The sequence below is a fragment of the Anas acuta genome, chromosome 9 (genome assembly GCF_963932015.1).
Source record: "Anas acuta chromosome 9, bAnaAcu1.1, whole genome shotgun sequence".
Classification (NCBI taxonomy): Eukaryota; Metazoa; Chordata; class Aves; order Anseriformes; family Anatidae; genus Anas; species Anas acuta.
Window position 1 is genome coordinate 12,797,160 of NC_088987.1, and position 20,883 is coordinate 12,818,042.

General features: G+C 53.3%; 2 protein-coding genes across 9 annotated transcripts in view; both read right to left on the bottom strand.

Moving 5' to 3' along the window:
• The window catches only part of APOD (apolipoprotein D), a 21,421-nt gene continuing 538 nt past the window's right edge, over nt 1–20,883 (bottom strand). The window contains exons 1-7 of one of the 6 annotated variants that reach the window (XM_068692769.1): nt 12,926–13,066; nt 10,684–12,620; nt 9,739–9,871; nt 3,633–3,782; nt 3,295–3,416; nt 1,987–2,075; nt 1–1,041 (exon numbers count right to left, since the gene is read on the bottom strand). In XM_068692769.1, the coding sequence (XP_068548870.1) occupies nt 806–1,041; nt 1,987–2,075; nt 3,295–3,416; nt 3,633–3,782; nt 9,739–9,871; nt 10,684–10,895 (942 nt within the window). In that variant the 5' untranslated portion in view covers nt 10,896–12,620; nt 12,926–13,066 and the 3' untranslated portion in view covers nt 1–805. Of the gene's footprint in view, nt 1,042–1,986; nt 2,076–3,294; nt 3,417–3,632; nt 3,783–4,165; nt 6,362–9,738; nt 12,621–12,925; nt 13,067–20,883 lie in introns of those variants that run through there. The other 5 variants (XM_068692771.1, XM_068692770.1, XM_068692774.1 and 2 more) reach the window with 5 other exon arrangements.
• The window catches only part of LOC137861397 (D-beta-hydroxybutyrate dehydrogenase, mitochondrial-like), a 20,198-nt gene continuing 12,759 nt past the window's right edge, over nt 13,445–20,883 (bottom strand). For 2 of the 3 annotated variants that reach the window (XM_068692765.1, XM_068692768.1), the window contains exons 4-5: nt 17,014–17,166; nt 13,445–15,512 (exon numbers count right to left, since the gene is read on the bottom strand). In XM_068692765.1, the coding sequence (XP_068548866.1) occupies nt 15,031–15,512; nt 17,014–17,166 (635 nt within the window). In that variant the 3' untranslated portion in view covers nt 13,445–15,030. The remainder of the gene's footprint in view (nt 15,513–17,013; nt 17,167–20,883) is intronic. The other variant, XM_068692767.1, reaches the window with a different exon arrangement.

A 20,883-nucleotide genomic window follows, 5' to 3' on the forward strand; every position in this document is an offset into this window, starting at 1 on the left:
TGTTTGGATTTCGTTTTAATGAGTTGCAGCGGTGCTATGTGAGCAGAGCTGGAGCAGAGCCTCTGGCAGGGCAGGGGCAGAGACAGTGGGTGCACAGGAGGTGATGAGCAGGGGGAAGCCTTGGGAGCAGAGACCAAGCGAGCAGCCCCCACTCATTCTGTCTGCTAATGGGTACGCTCGGAGCTCGGGTAGTGCAGGACCAGCCTTGCAAGGGGCACAGGAAGACGTGTACAGACACCCAGGATGGAGCAATGCTGTTTTGCTGGACATTTTCAGACTTTAAAAAAGGCCAGACCCAAACCCTAGTAAGTAGATCTACTGACTTAGCAGTAGCTTCTACCTACTGCCCCGCACCAGAAAATGTGCTCAAAGCACCCAGCCCCAGGCTGCAGCACTGACCCCCTGTGCTCAGACACCCTGTGCTCCCGGCAGGCCCAGAAGCATCAAAACAACTTATGGGTGCATGGTTCCCCCTGGGGCTAACATTTGCACATAGCAGTTCATAACTTTCTGCCTCCCCCCGCTGCAGGATTTGCAGCAACAGCAGAGCTTCACGCCTGCACGTCAGGGTTTCTGTTCTGCACCCATCAGCTTTGAATCAGCCACTCTGCCAAAGTCAGGCAGAGTGAGATGAAACAGAGAACAGCAACAGAGGGAACAACAGCACGGAGTGACTCAGGGCTGGCAAACTACCATTAGCAAAGGGATTATTGCATTTCTCTGTTACAAAGAGAAATCTAACGGCTAATAACAAAAGCAACAAAGTTCATAGCTGGTCTGGTGCTGTGTGGCTGCATGCTGGGAGTTACATCTCAGCGGGGCAGTTAAGCTGATCAGTGGGCATCATTTTCTCAGTGTCGATCTTGTAGGACTGGAGGACGCTCTTCAGGTGCTCCACGGTCTCCGGGTGCATGTCGGGAGTTCTTGACATAATCCAGGCGTAGTCAATGTGGAAGAGCCAGAGGATGTTCGTGCAGGAGTACACCAGCGAGTAGTTTTCGTAGTCGGTGGAGATTACCCAGTAAGGGGCAGAAGGCATGACTAGGGGAAGGAAGGGCTCGGTTACACGCGGCAGGTGACCCTCTCTGCACAGCAGATGGCTACAGCCTCACTCCCGGGGCTGCTCCCACTTCTGCTGCTGCCAAGCTGCACAGCTGCGGTCAGCCTGAGGAGCTGTGATTTATAAAGCCCTAGCAGGACTCCTTGTTCTGCCAGAGGGACTCAAGAAAGCCACGAAGCCCTGAACTGGAAGGTCTTGCTGGGAAATTAACGCTGTGACCTGCACAGCTTGTCCAGGCCACCGAAAAGCAGCCCAGCCATGTACAGGGTGCCTGCGTGGCATGGGCTGCGGGCAGAGGGGTGCAGATGGTGCCTACGTGGTGCCTGGGATGGGCTGGCTGCTCCTGTGAGCAGCACCTGCACCTCCTGTGCTTGAACCCCCACGCCTCCAAATAACCATGTGAGTGCTGTCAAACAACCAAGGGAAAGGTGTGAGGAAGTAGAATAAGAGGGGCAGAGGGCGGACTTATTCTCTCTTTCCCAAGTGTTGCTGCAGACAAGGTGCTGTGCCATGCGACAGGAACAAAATGCGCCATCCTTCGCAGGCCCCTCTGGTGCGTTACATTCACAGGGGAGGACAAAAGCAAACAAAACCACATTATTAAAGACTATTAAAAGGAGCTTGTAAACAGAGGCGGTGTGGGCTGCTCGCCATACCACCATGCCCACAAAAGCAAGCCTGTTCCTGCCTCCTGCACCAGCAGCGCTCTCTCTGCCCATCTGTGAAATGGCCTGGAGTGCTGGAGATGCTGCCAGTCTCTCTCACTTTGATTTTTTCATAAACACCCTCAAACCACCACTGACTGCTCCAAGCCCCATGCCTTCACCCTGTGGTGCTGCCAAGCCCCCGGGCAGGTTTACCCCTGGCTCTGTGGCTCTGCACGGGAGCTGAGCCCGCTCCACGCCAGCAGCCCCGCACAGACTTACACCAGTTGAAGCGGACACTGAGCTTGGCCGGCTCCTTCACATCCGTGTGCATGATTTCTCCTTCAACTTCGTTAACTTTGCCACTGGAACTAAGGGGGAAAGGACACAGAGAGAAATAGAATTAGGCGAGCTTGAAATCACACTAAGTGCATAGCGCTGCGCAGCCTGCAGACCGCCTCTGCCCTGCTCTGCTGTCCTGCGGTGCCCTTTGTGGTGCCAAATTATTATTATTTTTTTTTTTTAGGGGCTGGGGGACAGTTCTCAGCCTGGTGACTCTTGTCACTACTGCCTACGGGCAGCGAGAGCATGGTGCTGGGAGGAGCGGTGCAATGCGACCACAGTGGGACCCTGGCCATAGGCACATGTTCACCACTGTTTAACCACCTGCATTTTTTGGAAGGCAGCACACTCGTCCACACAGCAATTACCTGGCCCTGCTTGGTGAGCTGGGGTTTGTTTCGCTGTGGGTGCAGAGCACTGCCCTGCTGGCAGCAGGCTCTGCCACTTGGCTGCCCATCTTATAATTGCATTTATTCCCCACATGCCTCCCGACCTAGACGCTGCCCGTGGGGCAGGAAACTTTCAGTTTCCCATGAAACAGGAACACCCAAGGAGGCAGAGGCTCACCAGCAGTGCCCTGTGCCGCTTTGCCTAAGTCACTTTGTATCTCCAGCTCATTTTTTCTGTGTGTAAAAGACAAGGGGGAATGTGCATGCACATGTGTGTGTGTGTGCCCCAGTGCCACCGTCCCCTCTGCCAGCACCAGCTGGCTGCTGGCACCTGTGCAGCAGGGACCTCACATCTGTGGGACTGCCAGCAGCAAGGTCAGGGGTGATGCTGGAGCCCTTGCAGGGCCCTGAGCTGCTGCAATCAGGACAGGGGTGTTCGGTCCCGTTGGGACACCCCTCCTGCATCTCCTGCAAGTGTTTGCTTGCTCAGGGCATCCCCAGCATAGGAGCTGCAGGGATGATGTGGAGCTGCTGGAGAGCAGCAGGGAAGCAGCTCCCTGCCAGGCACAAAGCGTGTTGCTGTGGTGTTGTTGTGAGGCAGAACAAAGTCCCCACACCATGCCAGGGAGCGCAGGGACCGCGCTTCCCTCCCTGCTCGCTCACGTGCTCGTCCTGCCCCTGGCACCCTGTGATACCAGGGCTTGTGGTGGAGCCACACAGAGCAATATCTGAGCCTGTGCCTCCCCCAGCACCCTCACACCCAGAAATGGGTGGTTTGGTGAAATATCACCCCCAGAGAGAAGGAGAGAGGTGATGGGAACCCCGCTACTGCAGGCACAGCCTGCATGCAAGCACTTACAGCAGCTCCTTGTTGATCACTTTAAACTTCCCGTTCTCCTTCAGTGAGTAATTCGCCTGGATGCAGCTTCCTTTCTCAAAATTCGAGGGCAGCTTTTCTATCTCGTACCATTTTCCCAAGTACTGAGAAAAGAAAGTCCAGAGAGAAGCTTTGAGCACCAGGGGCCGGAGCACAGCCCTGCTTGGCGCGAGGCTGAGCGAGCGCTGCACCAGGAGCACGGAGAACAGGACCAGCATCACCCCACAGCCATGGGGATCCCAGGCCGGACCCTTCAAACCCACCCCATGCCCAGTCACCCCCCTGCTGCCCGCAGTGAAGTTTTAGAAGGCGCGTCACACCTTGGAGATGTCGAAGTTCTCCTGCACGGGAGGGTCTGGGCACGGCCCCATGTGAAACATCTGCCCCTTCCCGAAGCTGAGGAGACTGAGCAGGACTGAGAGCCGCACTGCTGTGCCCAGCATGGCTGTGCCGGGATGCAGGTGGGAAACCTGGGAAGGAGGAAAGTGGCTGAGGTGGGCCCTGCGAGGCAGCGGGTAGGACAGCACAGCTTCATGTGCCGGGATGTTCACAGCGCTGCGGGAAGCTGGTGAGGATCCCCGTCAGCACCAAATAAAGCACAATCCGACCCCCCGAGGCGTGCTGCAAGGAAGGAGAAGGGCCGTTTTCCTGCAGCACACCCTCCCAGCCCTGTGCCCAGGGGCACGATGCTGCATCCCCCTCCGCTGGTGCTCGCTCAGTGCAGCCCCAGGATCAGGACACTTCCTGGGCCAGCAGCTCCTTGCGAGCAGTGGTAGCATTTTCCCCAAGTTTTAAAGACAAGCCCAGCCCCAGGTTGCGAAGGGGCACTGCCTCTCTTCCTTCGGACACGTACCTTGGCTGACGAGGTGCAGCGATGCTCTGCAGAGGGCCAGGGCTGCCAGGACCAGCTCTGCAGCGAGCTCTCCGCCTCGTGGTTTTATAAGCGTGCCGGGACCATCATTATTCAGCACCAGCGCAAGCCACTCCCTGGTCCTAGACGTGTTTTGTTTTTTTGGAGGGGCCGGTCAGCTGCTTTAGATCTGCAGCTGGTACGAAGCCGGAGATGGGCTGCGACTTGGCTGCTCACCCAGGCAAACAAAGGCGCCCCGTGTGTCTGTGCTCAGCTCCCCAGCTGCCCAGCCGCCCGCAGCGCCCAGGAGCAGCCCTCACCACGGCCCTGGGTGCAGATGGCAGGGAAAGAGAAGGGTCACAGCCCCCAAAAGGCAACTGCAGCTCCAGACCTGCTCCCTCTGGCCCAGGAGCAGCCACCACCGTGCTCCCCGGAGCGATGTGTGACCCCTGCCCCATGCCTGGCTGGGGGACTCCGAGCCCCTGCAGATGCTTGGGGCAGTGGCAGCGTGCTCAGGGACACGGCCAGCATCCCGGGGGATGCGGCAGGGGGACCAGCACCAGGGTGAAACTCCTGCCTGGAGGGGGAACGCTGCCTCCCCCAAACCTGCCAGGCCACCACGCCGGGAGGACTGTCACAGCACGAGTCTGTTAGGTGACACGGGCGATGGCACGTGGCCAGCAGTGTGTGCGGTGCTTGTTTGAGGCAGGCTCCGAACCGTCCCCATCCCAGTCAGCCCCGGTACACGGGGAGGATTAAGCACCAAGAGGCATCGCAGGCTCATCCAGGGAGCTGCAAAGTATTTGGCAGGTATTTTTCTAGATTTTTAAATCTCATTATGAGTGGAAGATGCCTGTGCAATTAGCTCCGTGCTGACCTGACGGTTTTTCCAACAAGTGCCCACCAAATGATTCTGACAGCGGCGCAGTCAGCTGTGAACGCTGCCGGTCCCGGGGGTTATGCAAGGAGAGTTGAGTAACAGGCAGGATGCTCCGTGCCTTCAATTACATTTCCAAAAATCTTATCTCTGCTGAGACTTTCACTCCATGTGTGCTCTCACATGCACCATGTGCCCTCCTCACACATACGCACACACGCTCAGGAGCCCCTGGCTGCCCAAACGACACCCCAAGAGCCAATGCCACCCCAAAAGGCCATAGGTATAGGGCCAGGCCAGGGCAGCCCTGGGTGCTTTGAAGCAGAGCCGAGGTAGATGAGCCCTGGCTGCTGGGACCTGCCTGGGGCTGGTCCCACCATCTCGAGGGGCACACTGCTGGGCTCTGCTGGCCATGGTGGTGCTGTGAGCCCGGCCACATGGAGCAAGGGGTCAGGGAAAAGCTGAACCTTCGATCATAGCTAATTGTGGGGTGGGGAGCGCTCACCTCCACCTGGCAGGCGGCTCCTGCCCGGGAGCAAAGGAGCGGAGGCACATCAAAGGGCAGGAAGCTGGAGCAGGGGTGGGAGGACAGGAAGGAGAAGCCGGGGGAAACCAGGCAAGGGGGGAGCAGGAGACATGCTCCGAGCGCTTTGCACAGGAATGAAGCCTCCCCCACATTTCTGGGTGATGAAGCAGCTGCAGGGCAGGAGCAGAGGGGAGGGTGGAGCGGGGCAGGCTCGGGGGGCGAGGTGTGTGTGGAGTGCGTGGGCACATGGGGAGGCAGCAGCGGGTGCAGCAAGGGAAAGCCTTACTGCTGTAAGCCAGAACTGCAGACAAAACCCAGCCAGCTGAGGGCCAGGTAGGAGACTCCACGAAGCTCCCTGAAGCTCTGTCTGCAGGTGACCCCGCTTCATGTGGAGCTGAGGTTGTCCCATCACAGACCCAACACCACCCTGAAACCATCTCCTGGCACCTATGTGATGGAGACGCTTTAGCTGGCCAGGCCAGGGGACCTGACCCCGAGGGACAGGCTGTCTCATCACACCGTGTCCCCCAGCACCCCACCAGGGCACCTGAACTTCTTGCCCTGAGACCCTGAGGCAGCAGCCCTGGCAGGGAGGCATCTCCTCCTTCAAAATGCCATCTCCTTCATCCACCTGCCCCACGTACCTGGAGAGCACCATGGTGTACATGTATATATCACAGTGTTGGCCGTAAGCTGCATGTGGAAGCACTTCTCCGGGAGCAGAGGCCGTGGTAGACGTGGGGTTGGACAGGGCCAGGCTCATGGCAGGCAGCTCCTGGGTTGCTGTCGCAGCAGGCTGGTGGGACAGACACGGGGTTTTCGACAACACCAGCACCTCAGCCCTGTGACGGGATCCCATCAGGACAGCCTGGAGACTGCTCAAGCTCACAGCAGCCAGCAGAGCCTCTGGTGGAGGCCCTGTGGGGCCCTGGGGCTCCGGGCCCAACCTCTCCCCATGGGAGGCCACCAGCTCCTGCCCGGGGAGCTGCTCGCCCAGGGCTGGCCCCATGAGGAGCCTTCATCTCCCGGTGGGGCCTGAGCATCCCGGCCGTGTGGAGGCTGCAGAGCTGGGACAGCCTGGCCTCAGGGCCCTGCATCCTGTGTCCACTGCTGGGGCCTCGCTGCGGGACCTGTGGTGTCAGGGAGGGACATCCCAGGTCTGAGACCATACTGAGGGGACAGCTCTTCCCCAGACAGAAGGTGCCTTCCCTCCCTTTCTCTGTCTTTCCTCCTGCAAGTTCATTGTGGTTGTTTTTCTGCCTGCTCTGAAGGAAACGTGGCTTTGGGAAGGCCAAACAGGCTGAAACGTGTAGAGAGACAAAAATGAGCCCGCAGGGGAAAAGGCAGAGGAAGGGAGGGCAGGTGGGAATCTTCTTCTGTTTCTAGGAGTGGCAGAAAGCGCTTTGAAATCTGTTTGTGCAAAACAGTGCAGGATTTCCAAGCACAGTTATGGTACCAAACGAAGCAGACAAGCTCTGGAAGCGTGAACTGGCCTCCGGGGCTGTGGGAACTCCGTCCAAGCAAGTGCACGAAAGATGTCGTGATCCACCTGCATACAATTAGTGAGCAGTTCTCCACCCTGGAAATTATCCAATTATATATTCAAAACACGAGAAACTAAAGAGGGGGACTTCTAAAGTTGTAAAGCTAAACAAGACGTTATTATTTGAGGGATAGTCCTTGAAGAACAGGCTTTGTGGCAGGGCTCTGAGGAAGGCTCCCCTCCTGGTCTGTACCGCAGAGGTTTGGCTAGGGAAGTCCCAGGGGAGAGAAGCCAGTGTGGTTCCCACCTGCCTGAAAGCAGAGAAAAATGAAATAGAGCAAAGAAAAATAAGCTCAGAGAGGTAAAAAATGGAGTGGGACAAGTCTCTGCAGACAGGACTACATCGCAGAGCCAGAGCTGGATTGGCAATAAGACTTTGGTCCAGCAGCACATCACCCCGGGGATGTGCTCACCCTAAAAACCAGAGCTCAGACAGTGCTTGGTCCCAGCTTTGCAGCATGTCCCCAAAGTGCCCTGCACTAAGGTCAACTGTACAGTGATAAATAAGGTCCCTTTTTTTTTTTTTTTTTTGATTATCACCTCTTACACTACCAGGCACGCCGTGCGTTCAGCAGAGAAGAGCCAGCAGCAAGGCGCAGCAGAAGGGGGCAGAGTAGCACCTCTGCAGCACAGGGCGGTGACACCGGCCCCACAGCCGTGCTGGGAGTGCTGCAGCTCAGCACAGGGTGCTGCCACCCTGGGGCTGCCACCCTGGGGCGCCCCGAGCCAGGCAGCCCAGGGCTTGCCTCCTGTGCTCCATCCAGCCCCTGGAGCTTTTATTCCTCTGTGTTCATAATGTTTTTTTTGCAGTCCTTAAGAGGTCCCCAGCATACCGAAACATTTTCCAAATGCTTTAAAAAATGTCATTAAGCACACTTAGAGAGCTTCTCCTGCAGGGGGACCTTCTGTCCTCCCTAGGGAGGCACAAGGATCTGCTCACAGCACTGCTGGGGCTGTGCAGGAGGTGCCCGAGCACGGCTAGCTGACCCCCGGCCCTACTTTCTGCAGCGAGCACATATTGCAGCACCTTAGCTCAGGAATGCATTAACGCAGTTACACAATTATAGCTGCTGTAACCTATATACAACCCACGTGTTCCTCATGCTATAGGTTCACAGCACGTGGGTAGAGGATTTTAAGAGCCCCTTTTCAGAGAGACCGAGTCACATCTTTCAGCACATGCTGCAGATCAGAGAGACAGCAGCCTAGGCGGTGGCTTTGCCCATGAATAGCTGCACTGAGGCCATCAGGCCAGAGCACGCATGCCTTACAGTGAAACACAGGGCTAAGTGTTTGCTAGGCTGGAGTTTATGTTATACTGAAAATAAATAACATAAATTCAGTGGTCAGTGCTCTGACTCCATTTCAATGCATAGCTACACTTCGAAATGGCACAGAGAGACCTTTCACGGCAAGTTTCAATCAAACGAGTTAGGAGAATTTAGGAATAATTCAGACAGCATTAAAGCTGCTTTTATCTGTGCTTCACCCCCAGGGACACAAGCCAGTACTGTGTTTCAGTACAAACAGACGTGGAGTGAGGCAATGGATGCTTTAACCAATTACTTTGAATTTTTCCAAAAACACATGTCATAATCTCAGTCCCTGCCATGATTATTCTTACAAAATAGTCGTTATCCATGGAACAGAGCAAAAGCTTCCCAAGCCAGGACAGAGGTACCGGAGCATCACAGGAACTTCCCAGGGATGGGGTGAACAACCTGGGACTGGTTTCAAGCCCCTGAGTGCCTGTGCTTGCAGCCACCTCCCTGCCTGCCTCCTGCTGGGGGCTCCTGCTCCTGAAGGAAGCAGGCAGCTCGTGTGTGGCTCAGGGGCTGGAGAAGCACCAGAGGAGAGAAAAGAGGGCCCAGACACGCACAGGGAAGGTGCTGTGCTGCGCACCCACCGCCTGAGCACCCCTGGGCAGCCAGCACACAGGAAGGAGAGGCAAGGACACGGGGTGCTGGCAGCCTGCTGACTGATTGCCATGGAGACTGGTTAAAGTCTCACCAGGAAAATGAGTTCTCCTGCAGCACCTGACCCCAGGAGGCAGCGTGATTGCTCTGGTGGCACTTAGGCAGCAGAAGACGATGCGGAGCTTTCCCCAGGCTGCTGTTCAGGGTCAGTGGGCACATGCCCGTGGGGCAATGGTTAACCTCAGGGCCAGGTTAAAAGCAGCTCAGCAGTGCTAATGTCTGCCCTCAGCCTGGCACCTTCCTGCCCCAGGCTATAAACGTTGAGAGGACTTCATAAGTCCCTTGCAGCAGCCTTCATACAGGAGACTGCTGCCATATTTTTTATTCTACCACCCAAAGTAATTCAGCCTATGGAAATGGGGAGAGCGAACACCTATTCTGATGTTGGTCCCAACAACAAAACGAGTCAACCAACAGCTAGGCAGTGCAGCACATACTTGTTGGTTTTCCACTTTCCAGCACACTTCCAGCATAGTGGCAGAGGTGGTGCAGGAGGTGAGGGAGCTCAGCACAGGCCGAGCGAGCTGTTCAGAGCTTCGCAAGCCTGTGGCAGTGCCAGGAGCAGAGCTGCTGGAGCTCAGTCCTAGCCAGAAGTCTTTGTTACAGCACTACAGAAGTCTTCACATTACAGCACTAAAACAAACCAGCTCTTACCTGATGACTTCCCCAAATGCTCGCTCTACAATCACAGCAGAGATTTTCTTCAATTTCAGTCACCAGAGCTGCTCCAGCTGTGTGGTGACAAGGACAGGGAAACTGCAGTGCCCTGCACATCACCTGCCAGCTCCTGCATGGCAAAAACCTTACAGACAAGGGGCCAAAGCACCTGGTTTTGGTGGTGGACAGTTTTGTGGCTGGAAAGCAGTACTGCAAATCCACAGGTAGTGGGGTGGGCAGGGGCTGCTCTGTTACTGCTCTGCTTGCAGTAAGGGCTGGGAGGCAAACCGCCCTCAGAGAGAGGCATTAAACCACCCGAGGGAAGTGAATTGCTGCGTGTTCGCTGTATAATGGACACGATAACCACAAAGATTGCAGGCTTGGCCAAGCCCCGTGCCCGGAGCTGCCCCAGCCCCAGCGAGGCGCTGCTGTCGGCCAGCCCACACCACACGTGCCAGGAGCTGGGGCTGTGCTCACAGCACAGCTTGGTGGTGCAGTCATCCTGAAGTGATGTGATGAGCTTTTTGCTATAGAGATGCTGCACGAGAAGGCACTGCACGCTGAAGATCACCCAGCTTTGTGCCTCTTGGTAAGCTCCTAGTAAGCTCCTCTTGGTAAGCAGAACTACTATTTCACACCATTATTTTTAGGTAAAGCCTCAGCTCTGCTACCTCCCTGAACAAGTGCTAGGGGAGAACACAACAGGGCTGTATCAGTAGTACCCTCAGGCTCCCAGCTCCACTGGGAATGAATTAACTCTGGCTGGCTCCAGGCCAGGCCCTGGAGGTGGAGCTGGCTCTGTTACAAATTCTCATGCTATTTGTAGCATCTCTCCCATCCCCATTGCTCAAGTTGCCAGCTGAGAAACTTGTTGGTATTGGTTTGGGTATGTTTCTAAGACATTTCTCAGCACTGTGGTCGCACAAGAAGCTGAAAACTCACCTTTGGAAACCCCAGCCAGAAAGGCAGGTGCTGCTGTTGCCGTTGTGTTGCTGTTTACACAGCATCACTGTGTTTGGGGCAGCCTCCAGGCCAGGAAGATAAAACCATTCCGTGTTTCCGTGGGTCTTAAGTTTGCAAAATGCTAAGCAAGTCTCCCACTTCAGGTGCACTGGGTGGCACTGTTGTAGAGCTGGGTGCTGCTGAGCCAGCATCGATCAGCACAGGGATTCAGCAGCCTTACTCACACGTGGTGCCTGTTGTAGAGGTTTTCAGTACAGCTTTCTAATCTTCATTTTACATATTATTATTTTTTTTTTCCTCCAGCTGATAATGCTGTTTTTCTTTGATTTCTTTTCAAGGGCAACATCCAACGGAATTTCTGCATGGTGGTTTAAACCCATGGCTCCAGCTAGCAGAAGTGCTGGGTAGGATGGCACGTGCATTTCCAGCTTCTGCACCTGAAACCCTGAGCCTCATCTCCTTGTCAGACCAAATGCATTTCTTCTCCAAATGCTGTTTTTCCCTCAGCCAAGCAGACTGCAGGGTGTAATTCCAGTACAACACAGTTCACTTTTGATATAATCCACCTCCTGACTGATTCTGCAACCATTTGAGCTCTCCCAGCCGTATGAGAACAGCAAACCTAGGATGTCACCCACCTGCAGCAGTGGTAAAGACTCCTGGAGCCCAGAGGAAGAAGCATACAGCCTCACTGGCTGTGCAGCTCAGCGTACAGGTAAAGACATAGAAGACTATCATTGGGGTATCTCCATAGCAACTTCTTGCCCCTGCCTGAGACGAACCACTTCCTCTGCAGCTTTTGCAGCTTAGAAGAGCCTCCTGCTTCCTCTTGACTTTTGTAGATGATCTTTATTTATTCCATCTCCAATAAACTTTGTCTTCTAAACTCCCTCTCTCCCTTTGCTGCTAGTGGAGGTTTCAAGCTGGGTGTCAGCCAAGAGCCACAGGTGCCATGACGTCAGGGACACGCACTGGGACTTGTCACTGTTTTGGGACTTGTTTTGTGGTCGATACAAAGAGAACCTGGAGCTATTTGGAGTACCCAGACAGGTTCACAGTGCTCACTTGGGAGGCCCCAGGAGTCCCCTTGCTGTTAAGCTAGACCAGAGCAAACACGCCACACAGAGAACGACTTCTTGGCTCCCAGAGTTATCACAGAGAACCATCCTGATCTGAACAGGAAAACAGAAACATTTTGCAAAAGCTGAAGGATGTATCAAGGAACTGTACTTTGGCCATCTTCCAAAGCATCATAAGGAACGTGCAGAAAAAGGTACGAGTGCCATGGTCTGGGCAGCTTGCCCCGAAAGGAAAGCCACAGGCACCTTCGGCAGCCTAACTCCTCAGAGGACACCACATCAGCAACGAGCAGGGACTTCCACAGGATTTCCACTGAGCTTTCGTCCGACTCCCCTGTCCTCTAGCTTTGGAGGTCACTCTCAAATGGAATTTTCTTCCCTCTGTTATTCATCAGCAAGACAACAATCTGCCCTCAACGTCTGCACAGATGCAACCCCACAGCACAAAACAAGGCTTTAGCTGCCTCAGAGAACAGATTTCACAAACAAGTTTTCAGTGGACACTGAGCAGCCGCGGGAAGTTCAGGATGGGAAGGGAGCTGCTCGGTCATCTTGGCTTTCTCTGCTGGCTCAGAGCTCACGTGCCCACCTGCACTGTACAGAAACATTGGACACTCGCTCTTCCCATGCCTGCGCTCTGTTTCTCTCACCCTGACATCCACTCGAAGCTCCCACCAAGGCAGAAGTCAGACCGGGTGTTGGCAGCTCACCTGAGCTCTTCTCAGAGGGGCAGAGGAAGGGGCTGGTGCTCACATGCTGTGAAATCGCAGCCGTGGCTCTGGCATGAGGTCCTTGCATGGCCTTGGACAGTTCTTGGCTCGCAAGTCTCCGTTCCATCTGTAAGAAGAGCTAATCCTTATTACCAGGCAGCTGTAGCACTTGGATTAATTACATGCAGAATGCTGAGGCAACGAATAACGCGTATCACCACTCTCCCAATGGTGTCATTTGAGGAAACCACATCAAACACAAATACTGATAATGTGTGCGTTTGCAGAGGCCTCTCTCTGGCTGCCTTTTGCTAATGAAACACGGGAGCTGTGAGACTGCAAACGCGCTGTTGTTCTCAAAAAGCCACATGCAGCTGAGGCAGTGCACTTACACGGACACAGACAGACACAGTTGGATGCAGCATCCCCTACCTGCACAGCCGAGACCTAGGCAGAGGAGGGACAACTTGGAGACTCATTAAACACCACAAAGACTGGGCATGGACAGGCACTGTGAATGATTCCCAAGCAGAGCCCCCAAACAGGGCTTTTCTGGGGAAACTTTTCTCTAAGTCCTTCTTCTTCTACCCATTCCCACCAGCAGCACAGACGAGAAGCCTGTGGAGGAAGAGTCCTGTGCTTGTCACTGCCCCAGAACAAAAGCACCTTTCAGAGAAGAGCTGTACTGGCAACTGAAGCCATCACCTTGAACATCCCTTTGCCCTTTCCTCCATGTAAACCTGAGCAACTCGCTCTTTGCCTCCTCCTTTTACATCCTAAAAATGGGCAATATCATCCCCCTTCTTCAGTGAAGACTACCTGCACTCACTAGCAGCCCAAACACCCGCAGAACCATGGCCATCTCCTTAATCACTGAGCCCAATTAACACCCAATCTCAGATTCAGAGGGAGAAACAGACAGCATAGAAATGAGCACCAGAACCACGGATGTGTGCTTCACAAATCTCACAGTTTATTTTTCTCTCTGTGCAAATCATTGCTCCTTATCATTACTCACATTTCACAGTGCTGGGGTAGAAGTGATTTCAACACTGTTTAAACAAGCTGAGGCTCAGTGGGATTGCTCTTGGCCCTGGAAACCAGACAACCTCCACGTGCTGGTGATCTAGAATGAAGAACTGCATGGCTGGCACTTTCTGTAGTTACTTGTAATACAAGCTACCTCCACAGCATCTCCAGGGGAAGCCTGCTTTCCTCCTCAGGCATCGCAGCACTCACAGCTGCACCCAGACTCCAAGCAGTCACAGACAGTGGCATATAAAAAGTTTATGGCACAGCTTCCGAGTCACAGCTAGCTGAGACAGATGAGGGAAGAACAAATGGCAAGCTCTTTTCATAGTCACTTAAGCACACATAGTTAAAAACAGAACCAAGTTTAGCAGCTGAATGGGAAACTGGCATGTAGAGTGTGAGAGCAGATTCCCACTAGCAGCTTTGCTGGAGGTCACCGCTCAGAAAGGAGTGTGCTGTGAAGCCCAGCAGCCCTGGCACCTGGAAAAATGCCTCAAAGTCCTGGATAGGGCCAACAGGAGAGACCCCTGGGGATACTGTGCAAAAGTAGCTCCTACCAGTTATCAGGAGTGCTGAGGACACAATCACATGTGAAATGGAAATTTCCTTGTGCGATATTAAGTAAAGGAAACGTGTTACCTGAAGCACCCTTCCAGAGCTTGTAGTCAGGCCACTCTGACTGCACGGTACCTGATGGAGCAGTTAGAGGTGGCAAATCTGTTTGCTACACCAGATTCAAGCCTGTCCCACAAACCTCGTCTGCAGTGGGGGGAGAGAGGCTGCAGGCCCAGCATCCTGAGGGATGGCTCAGACCTCGCCCATTGTTAGCAGGGCTTTGCCCAGCCCCGTCTGTCTGCAGTCACTGGCTCTGGCAGCCCCTGGCCGAAGTGCTGGGAGGGATGAACCCTGCCCTGCGGTTGGTAATGAGGCTGTTTAGAGGCACTGGTGTTGTCTTCAAGGAAAGAGCAGGCAGTCATGGAGTAGCAGAGCTTCCTACCAGTACCATCAAAACAAAGCAAGGCTGTGACTGACCCATTTTGAATCAAATGGAAAACTCAGCTTTTGTTTCCCATTTTAGATTTTTCCCTTTGAGACATCTCATAGCAACAGCTTTGCTCTGCTGTTACCAGCCCGTCCTTGTAAGGAAAAGCAACAGCCCATTAAAGAGCCAAATTTATCACTAAGGGAACTCTGCTGACCTAGTTACACCAGCCACATATTTGACCCATTATGTTAACCTTCCTCTGCCTTCTTCATGGTTAAAAGGAAAATATCTTTCAATTTTAATCAGGGCAGCAGGAAACACAAGGACCAAAATTAGGAAAAAGATGGAAAAGCCATGCTTCTCTCAACATCCCACAACACACAACCTGAAGCCATAACCCAAAGCAAAAGCACAGGCATCTACAGGGGAGAGGCATGAGCAGCAGGTGCAGGACAGGCCTAAGTGAGCTCTAAGCCGTGCATACATACAAGCACTGGAAGGATGCTTGAAGCAGAGCCCTTCACAGCGTGGCTCCGGGCACGTAAAGCCAGTCAGCGAGGGCAGTGGGCAGGTGAGTCATGACCTGCAGCCTCACCCACCAGCAGGTCTCCATGGGGTTGTAGCGGTTGTTCGGACGCGTGGAGGTGAGCGCATCGCTGATGTCATTCAGCACCAGAGACATGTCCTTCAGGCCGCTGTTAACGAAGGACTTCATCGTGGCCACGTGGCGAGCGAAGTACTCGCGCCCGTAGTCCTCCCGCACCGTGTCGCCGGCTCCGCTCCACAGCGCCTCGGCCTGCCTGTCGATGCCGTCCTCGGTCAGGATGCCGGTCGCGGCCACGAAGTTGCTGGGCTCGATGAGGATGACCCTGACACCCCAGCGGTACATCTCCTGCCGCAGGCAGTCAGAGAAGGCTGCCACCCCGTACTTGGAAACGCAATAGCAGGAGCGGGATGGGCTCGCCATCCGTCCTAACATGCTGGTGATATTCACCACACGGCCTGGGGGGGAAAGAGTAAGGAGAGGTGATGGGCTGGCTGTTCCCAGCTAGGAGGTCAGGAGGAGCTGCAGAAGAGGCAGTCAGAACACCCCACTAAACAGGTGCTTTGTTGGATGACACCGATTTGTAAAATCTGTATCTTGAAGGGGGATCCAAACTCCCTGTCAAGAAGCATCTCTCCCCTGAATCAGGAAAGGCTGACCCCCTCCATGGGCAGTACACGTGCCTTCCTCCACATTACAAAAGATTTCCAAAGCATGCAAGACATCTCTCTCCTTCTACTTTCCAAGTAAGGCAGTACCCATATCTTCTGAGGCTACCAGCTGGGTGCTCTTACAGCAGCGTGCATCATCAGAACCAGGGGAGGTTTCTCCGAACCCGCAGCACGAGCAGTGCAGCCTGCTCACCCAGCTGGCTGCCCAGGGCTGCCTGGAGTGTAACATGCCTGGGACGAACAGAGAGGAGCACCTGACATGCTGCTATGGGGTAGCAAAGAGCTCCTTTCCTAACTCCTACCTGTAGCCCATGGCAGCTTGATGCAGAGCTCTGGCAGCTTGTGTTTGATCACGCACTGCCCAGAGACAGTGAGAGCAGTAGTGGGCAGCTCTGTCCTTCCCCAGGACAAGCTGTGTGTCATTATGGTTTCAGCTGCACTCACAAACAGGCCCTTGAAATCTCAGCAGCTATTTTTGCGGAGAGGATTTGCACAGCCGTGGAGTACGACGCCCTTCTGCAGCTTGAAATTTTAGCTGAGAAACAAGTGGGTGGCTCTGCTCTCTCATTCCAGACCTGAGTGCAGTTCAGAGGGACTGTGCAAGCCACCTATTGACCTGATGGGTAAACGCCTTTTGTAGCGAGATGGGCTTCTTCAGTGGGTGCTTACTTTCTAAAAATGGTACCTGAGCAATGTGCTCCGTGTAACCCCTTTCTGTCCTCACAGAGCGCACAGCTGTGCCAGCATTCTCCCACACGTGCTAAATAAAGAAGCTCTTCAGAGTTTTGCTCATATGTAGCTATTTTTTCCCCCCTAAAACAAAGAGTTTTGATGGTAACCATCTTCTTGTAAGTTATCTAAGATGGCTCTTCTTGACTCCACCACTCTGCAATCAGCTGCAAACTGAGTAACGAAGGGATTCAGCTGTCCAAACATAACACTTGGTGCGACTTTGGAGGCCAGAAGTATTTTGTCTGGTCCCAGTCACTTTTTCTAAAGGTGGCCCGGGGTCCTGTGTCCTATCTGCCAGCACTGCCTGAAGATCTTTAGTATCCTGGGATGTTTAAGATCGCACCTTTGTAGTGCCTAGACTGACCCCCAACAGTGGCGGGTGTCACTGAATCCTTGCACAACACATCAAACATTGCTGTCTGTTCTGCCTGCGTGCCTCAGACAGCCTCCTTGGACTGCACGGGCATTCCTCAAAGCAGAGTCTGATTCATCCCTTTTAGCTACAGTTCTTTGCTGTGCTGCTGAAGCTCTCTGAGCCTAGCCACACCGCACGTACCTTTAGCTCTGCGAATGAGAGGCAGGAAAGCCTTCGTCACCCTCACGGTACCCCACAGGTTGATCTCTGCCACCTCCTTGTAGTTGTCCAAACTTGCAAACTCCACCTCTCCAAAGGTCGAGACACCAGCATTGTTCACCAGGCCCCACAGACCTGCCGACAAGCGCATGGTTAAGGAGCGGAACAAGGAAGAGTGTCAGAGAGAAGCAGCCCTCTTTGTTCAGAGTAACCCAACTCCTCGACAAAGAAGCGTGAGCTTTTGTAGAAAATAAATTGTACAGGAAAACCCAGCAAGGAGAAAAAATACACTCTAAAAATACCGAATGTGAAGCCAGCAGGGCTTGTTTGGAGCCCCTGGGATGGTGTGGGGGGGCGCAAAAGCACAGCTTTCCTGGATGTCAGGGAGATCCAGCCCCTTAGAGGGCAGAGGCTGTACTTGGTCTGCACAGCTGGATCTCCCTGACCCTCTTTTATGCCCCCCGTAGGTTCTAAGTTCCTCTTCTCTCAGTGACTTGATCATGTCCTCTTGCAATCTAGAGGGGGCTGGACTCTCCCTCAATTAAAAAAAACAAACCAACAGAAACAGAAGGAAAGCAAATATCTTAGAATCTAAATCTACCTCATATCTCTGGGATGTGACTCGCTGGTTTGGGAAGTGCATGGTGTTGATCTGCAGGTTTGTGGCCCAGTTACCAGCTTCTGTAATTTCATCCAGATATTTGGACTCCCTCAAACCTAACTATACCAGGACATGGCAAATTTACAACCAACTCCTAGCATTTACAAACTTTTATTGTGCATGCAGTATCTGACCCTTCAAAGCAATTACTGCAGGAGTCCCTACGGCAAACATCTGCAGGACTGAGTCCACACTTTGTGAATTTGCTGTAGCACATGTCTCTGCAGCCATAAACTGCAGTAGGAACAAACAGAAGAGTTGGAACAAGATAACAGAGTTGTTCGGAGTTGTTCCTCGTTAGAAGTCCTGCTACACATCCTTATTTTTCACCGTGTAAGTAGCCAGCGGGTACTGAGGCCCCTTTCTGCTCCCCAATCCTCCTCTTACCACTAAGAACAAATGCAGAGCTAGGAAGAAGTTTTCATGTTCAGGGAGCTCAGACACTGCTATCAAAAGTCACCCATGTCATGCCACCCTGATGATAAGCTTATCAAGCTCTCCAAAAAATTTTGGGCTGTTTGCCCAGTGTCTGCTCTGTATCTCCCGTGCTCTGATGTAACCAAGTCTTTTAATAACTTCCAGCTTGTATTTATTCATGGTGAGATAGTCACCTTATATTGTACTAAATACAGTCCTGCAAGCAAATTGTAATATCCCAGCTCTGCCCAATAAATACCAATGGAATTTGTCCTCTGGGAGCATTTAAGAAGCCAAGCTTGCCCTTCTTAGACTGGCTGTCTACTCACATGATGGCCCCAGTAAGACTCCCTGCCCTGCTCCCTGCCGAGTTCGTTTTCCCTGCAGGCTTTTGGCCAGCTGTGTACAGAGGAGGTCATGTCCTACCTAGTGATAACAATGCATTAACCATTCCCTTGTCATCTGTCCCAGAATAGATTCACCTACTCACCCGTCACAGATGCCATCGCTCCTGCATTTCCCAACCGTCAGGTTGGTGTCCCAGCACCCCTCCTGCCCTGCATTTCTGTTTCTAGCAGACAGTGGCAAACGCTGCTCCCCTAGGTCAGCTCGCTGGCCTGCACCTCTATCCTCCTCCAGAACAACCCCAGGGGCTGTTTCAGGTAACAGCTCTGTGGTAGCCTGCAGCGAAAGCCAAGAAAACATCTTGCTCCTTACCTTATCCTTACCTCTGTTTCATTAATCCAAGTTTCTAAATGCAGTCAGGTAGTTTTATTCCTGCTTTGTCCAAGATCCCCTGCCTGTCACCAGTGCACTTATCGAAGCTGTCAGCTTTAATGGGCCAAGATCACTCAGAAATTCATGCTCATTTGGCATCCAGCACAGCATCTCAGCCTGAATTGGGTCCCCTGCGTTGCTGCAAAGCAGTCTCTAATCTCCAGCAGGACCTCCATGGTAACAGAGCATTTGATAGTGTAATTTCGCGAGTAACAAGAAGCTATGCACATCAAGTTTGGCAGGGATTTACCAAGGACCACAAAAGACTTAAATTGGCAGTCCCAGACTGACATCTGCAGTGTATTCCTGGTTCTAAACTACTCTGTAACCATTTCCCATTTCTTGTGTTATGTGGCTACATGCAGGGACTTTCACAAAAAAGCTACTTACAATACTTCGTGCTTGGAATTTGTCTGCCCAGCACTCAGGTTATGCTACGTACAGACCCAAACACTGATAGTTACCTGGTCACGAGGCTGTTGGCAGGACAGTGGTATGTTTACAGAGCAGGGCCTTATCACCATGAGTTCTTTAATGTCAACAATACAGTGGGAACTACATAGGATTGTGAAAACAAACAGCGGCACTCCCATCAAAATGACTTTAGCCTCATGTACATAGCACAGGGAAGAGGTAGAAAAGTAACAGAACTGTCCTGAGCTCCCTCCTCTGGTGCCTTGCACACCAAGTGCGGCACCTCAGTCTCAATGCAGACTTGACTGAGCACTATTTATTGTCAAGCCCCAAACCTCGGTCACGCTGAGGCTCCTAAAAAGAAGCCTTTACTGCTCTGCACACTGTGCTGTAGCAAGCAACGCCAGGGTAAGGCTCTCAAGAGCAGGAGGAACCAGTCCAACTCGCTGATCAAGGACGCAAGACTTCACTGTTACAGCTACACACCAGTTTTTTTCAAACACTGCTGCATTTAGAGAAGCAACAGAGCTGCCCCCTTACAAGTCCTCACTCAGTGGGAAATGGCTCTGAGCCACCACGGCTGTTGCTGGGTTCTTCAGGAAAAGCTTGAGGAGCTGTGAAATGTGCAGCGAGGGCTGGATGGTCGCGTAGGAAGAAAAATCATGCAGAGAGAGCATGTGTGGGAACAGAGCTCGTACGTCACTCGGTTACATTTCACATGCTTGTTCCAGGAGGAAGGGTGTGCTCACACAATTTGCAAGGGTATTAGAGCTACTGTTATTTACTAGCTTTGTATGTTTGTATGAACAAAGACATGCCCATGGCAGCCTCACCCATGCCTCAAGAGGAGCAATCACCCTCTGGCCATACAACCCACAAGTCCTGTAGCCACTGATATGAAACTTCAGCTGCTGCCCAGCTCGTAACTTGCACAGACTGCAGAGAAACCACAGCAGGGCAAGAAAGCCTCACAACCTCAGAACATGGGAAGAGGAGAGGTGTTGCACCAGGCTCTGGCTGTAAGCTCGCATCCCATGGCCAAACCACTCACAGGAGGAGCTGTCTTAAGCCCAGTCCAGGAGCCAAGCTGTGCTGCAGCAGTGATGTGGCCATCCATCCTTCCCAGGCACCAAGCAAGACCAGTGCAAGGGTAGACATCGAGCACCTTGGCACCAGCAGCATCTTGAGCTGCCTGGGCTCCCATGGGCTGCTCCTACCACAAGCACCCTGCTGCTTTTCCAGCCCCACACACATTTGCCAGAAGGAAGCAAGCCTGCTTCCTTCCAGAGACTGTTATCTTCTTCCACATGCACCTAGGGCCCCTGAGCTGGACTCACGCCTGAGGTGGCAGGTGAAATAAGGTGGTCTGTGCTGAGCCCACCCTGGATTATATGTCCTATCACCACTGGGGTGTTGTATGGCAAATAAAGCGTGGATTGGCCTGGCTAAAGACTAGTCCAGGTTTGGGGGCAGGTCAGTCTTACAGACCAGCTCAGCACTCAATGACACAAACAGGTTGTGCCAGCACTGCAGAGAGGACAGCAGTAAGCAGCCAGGGCCTGTGGCATCCCCTCTAGCAGGGT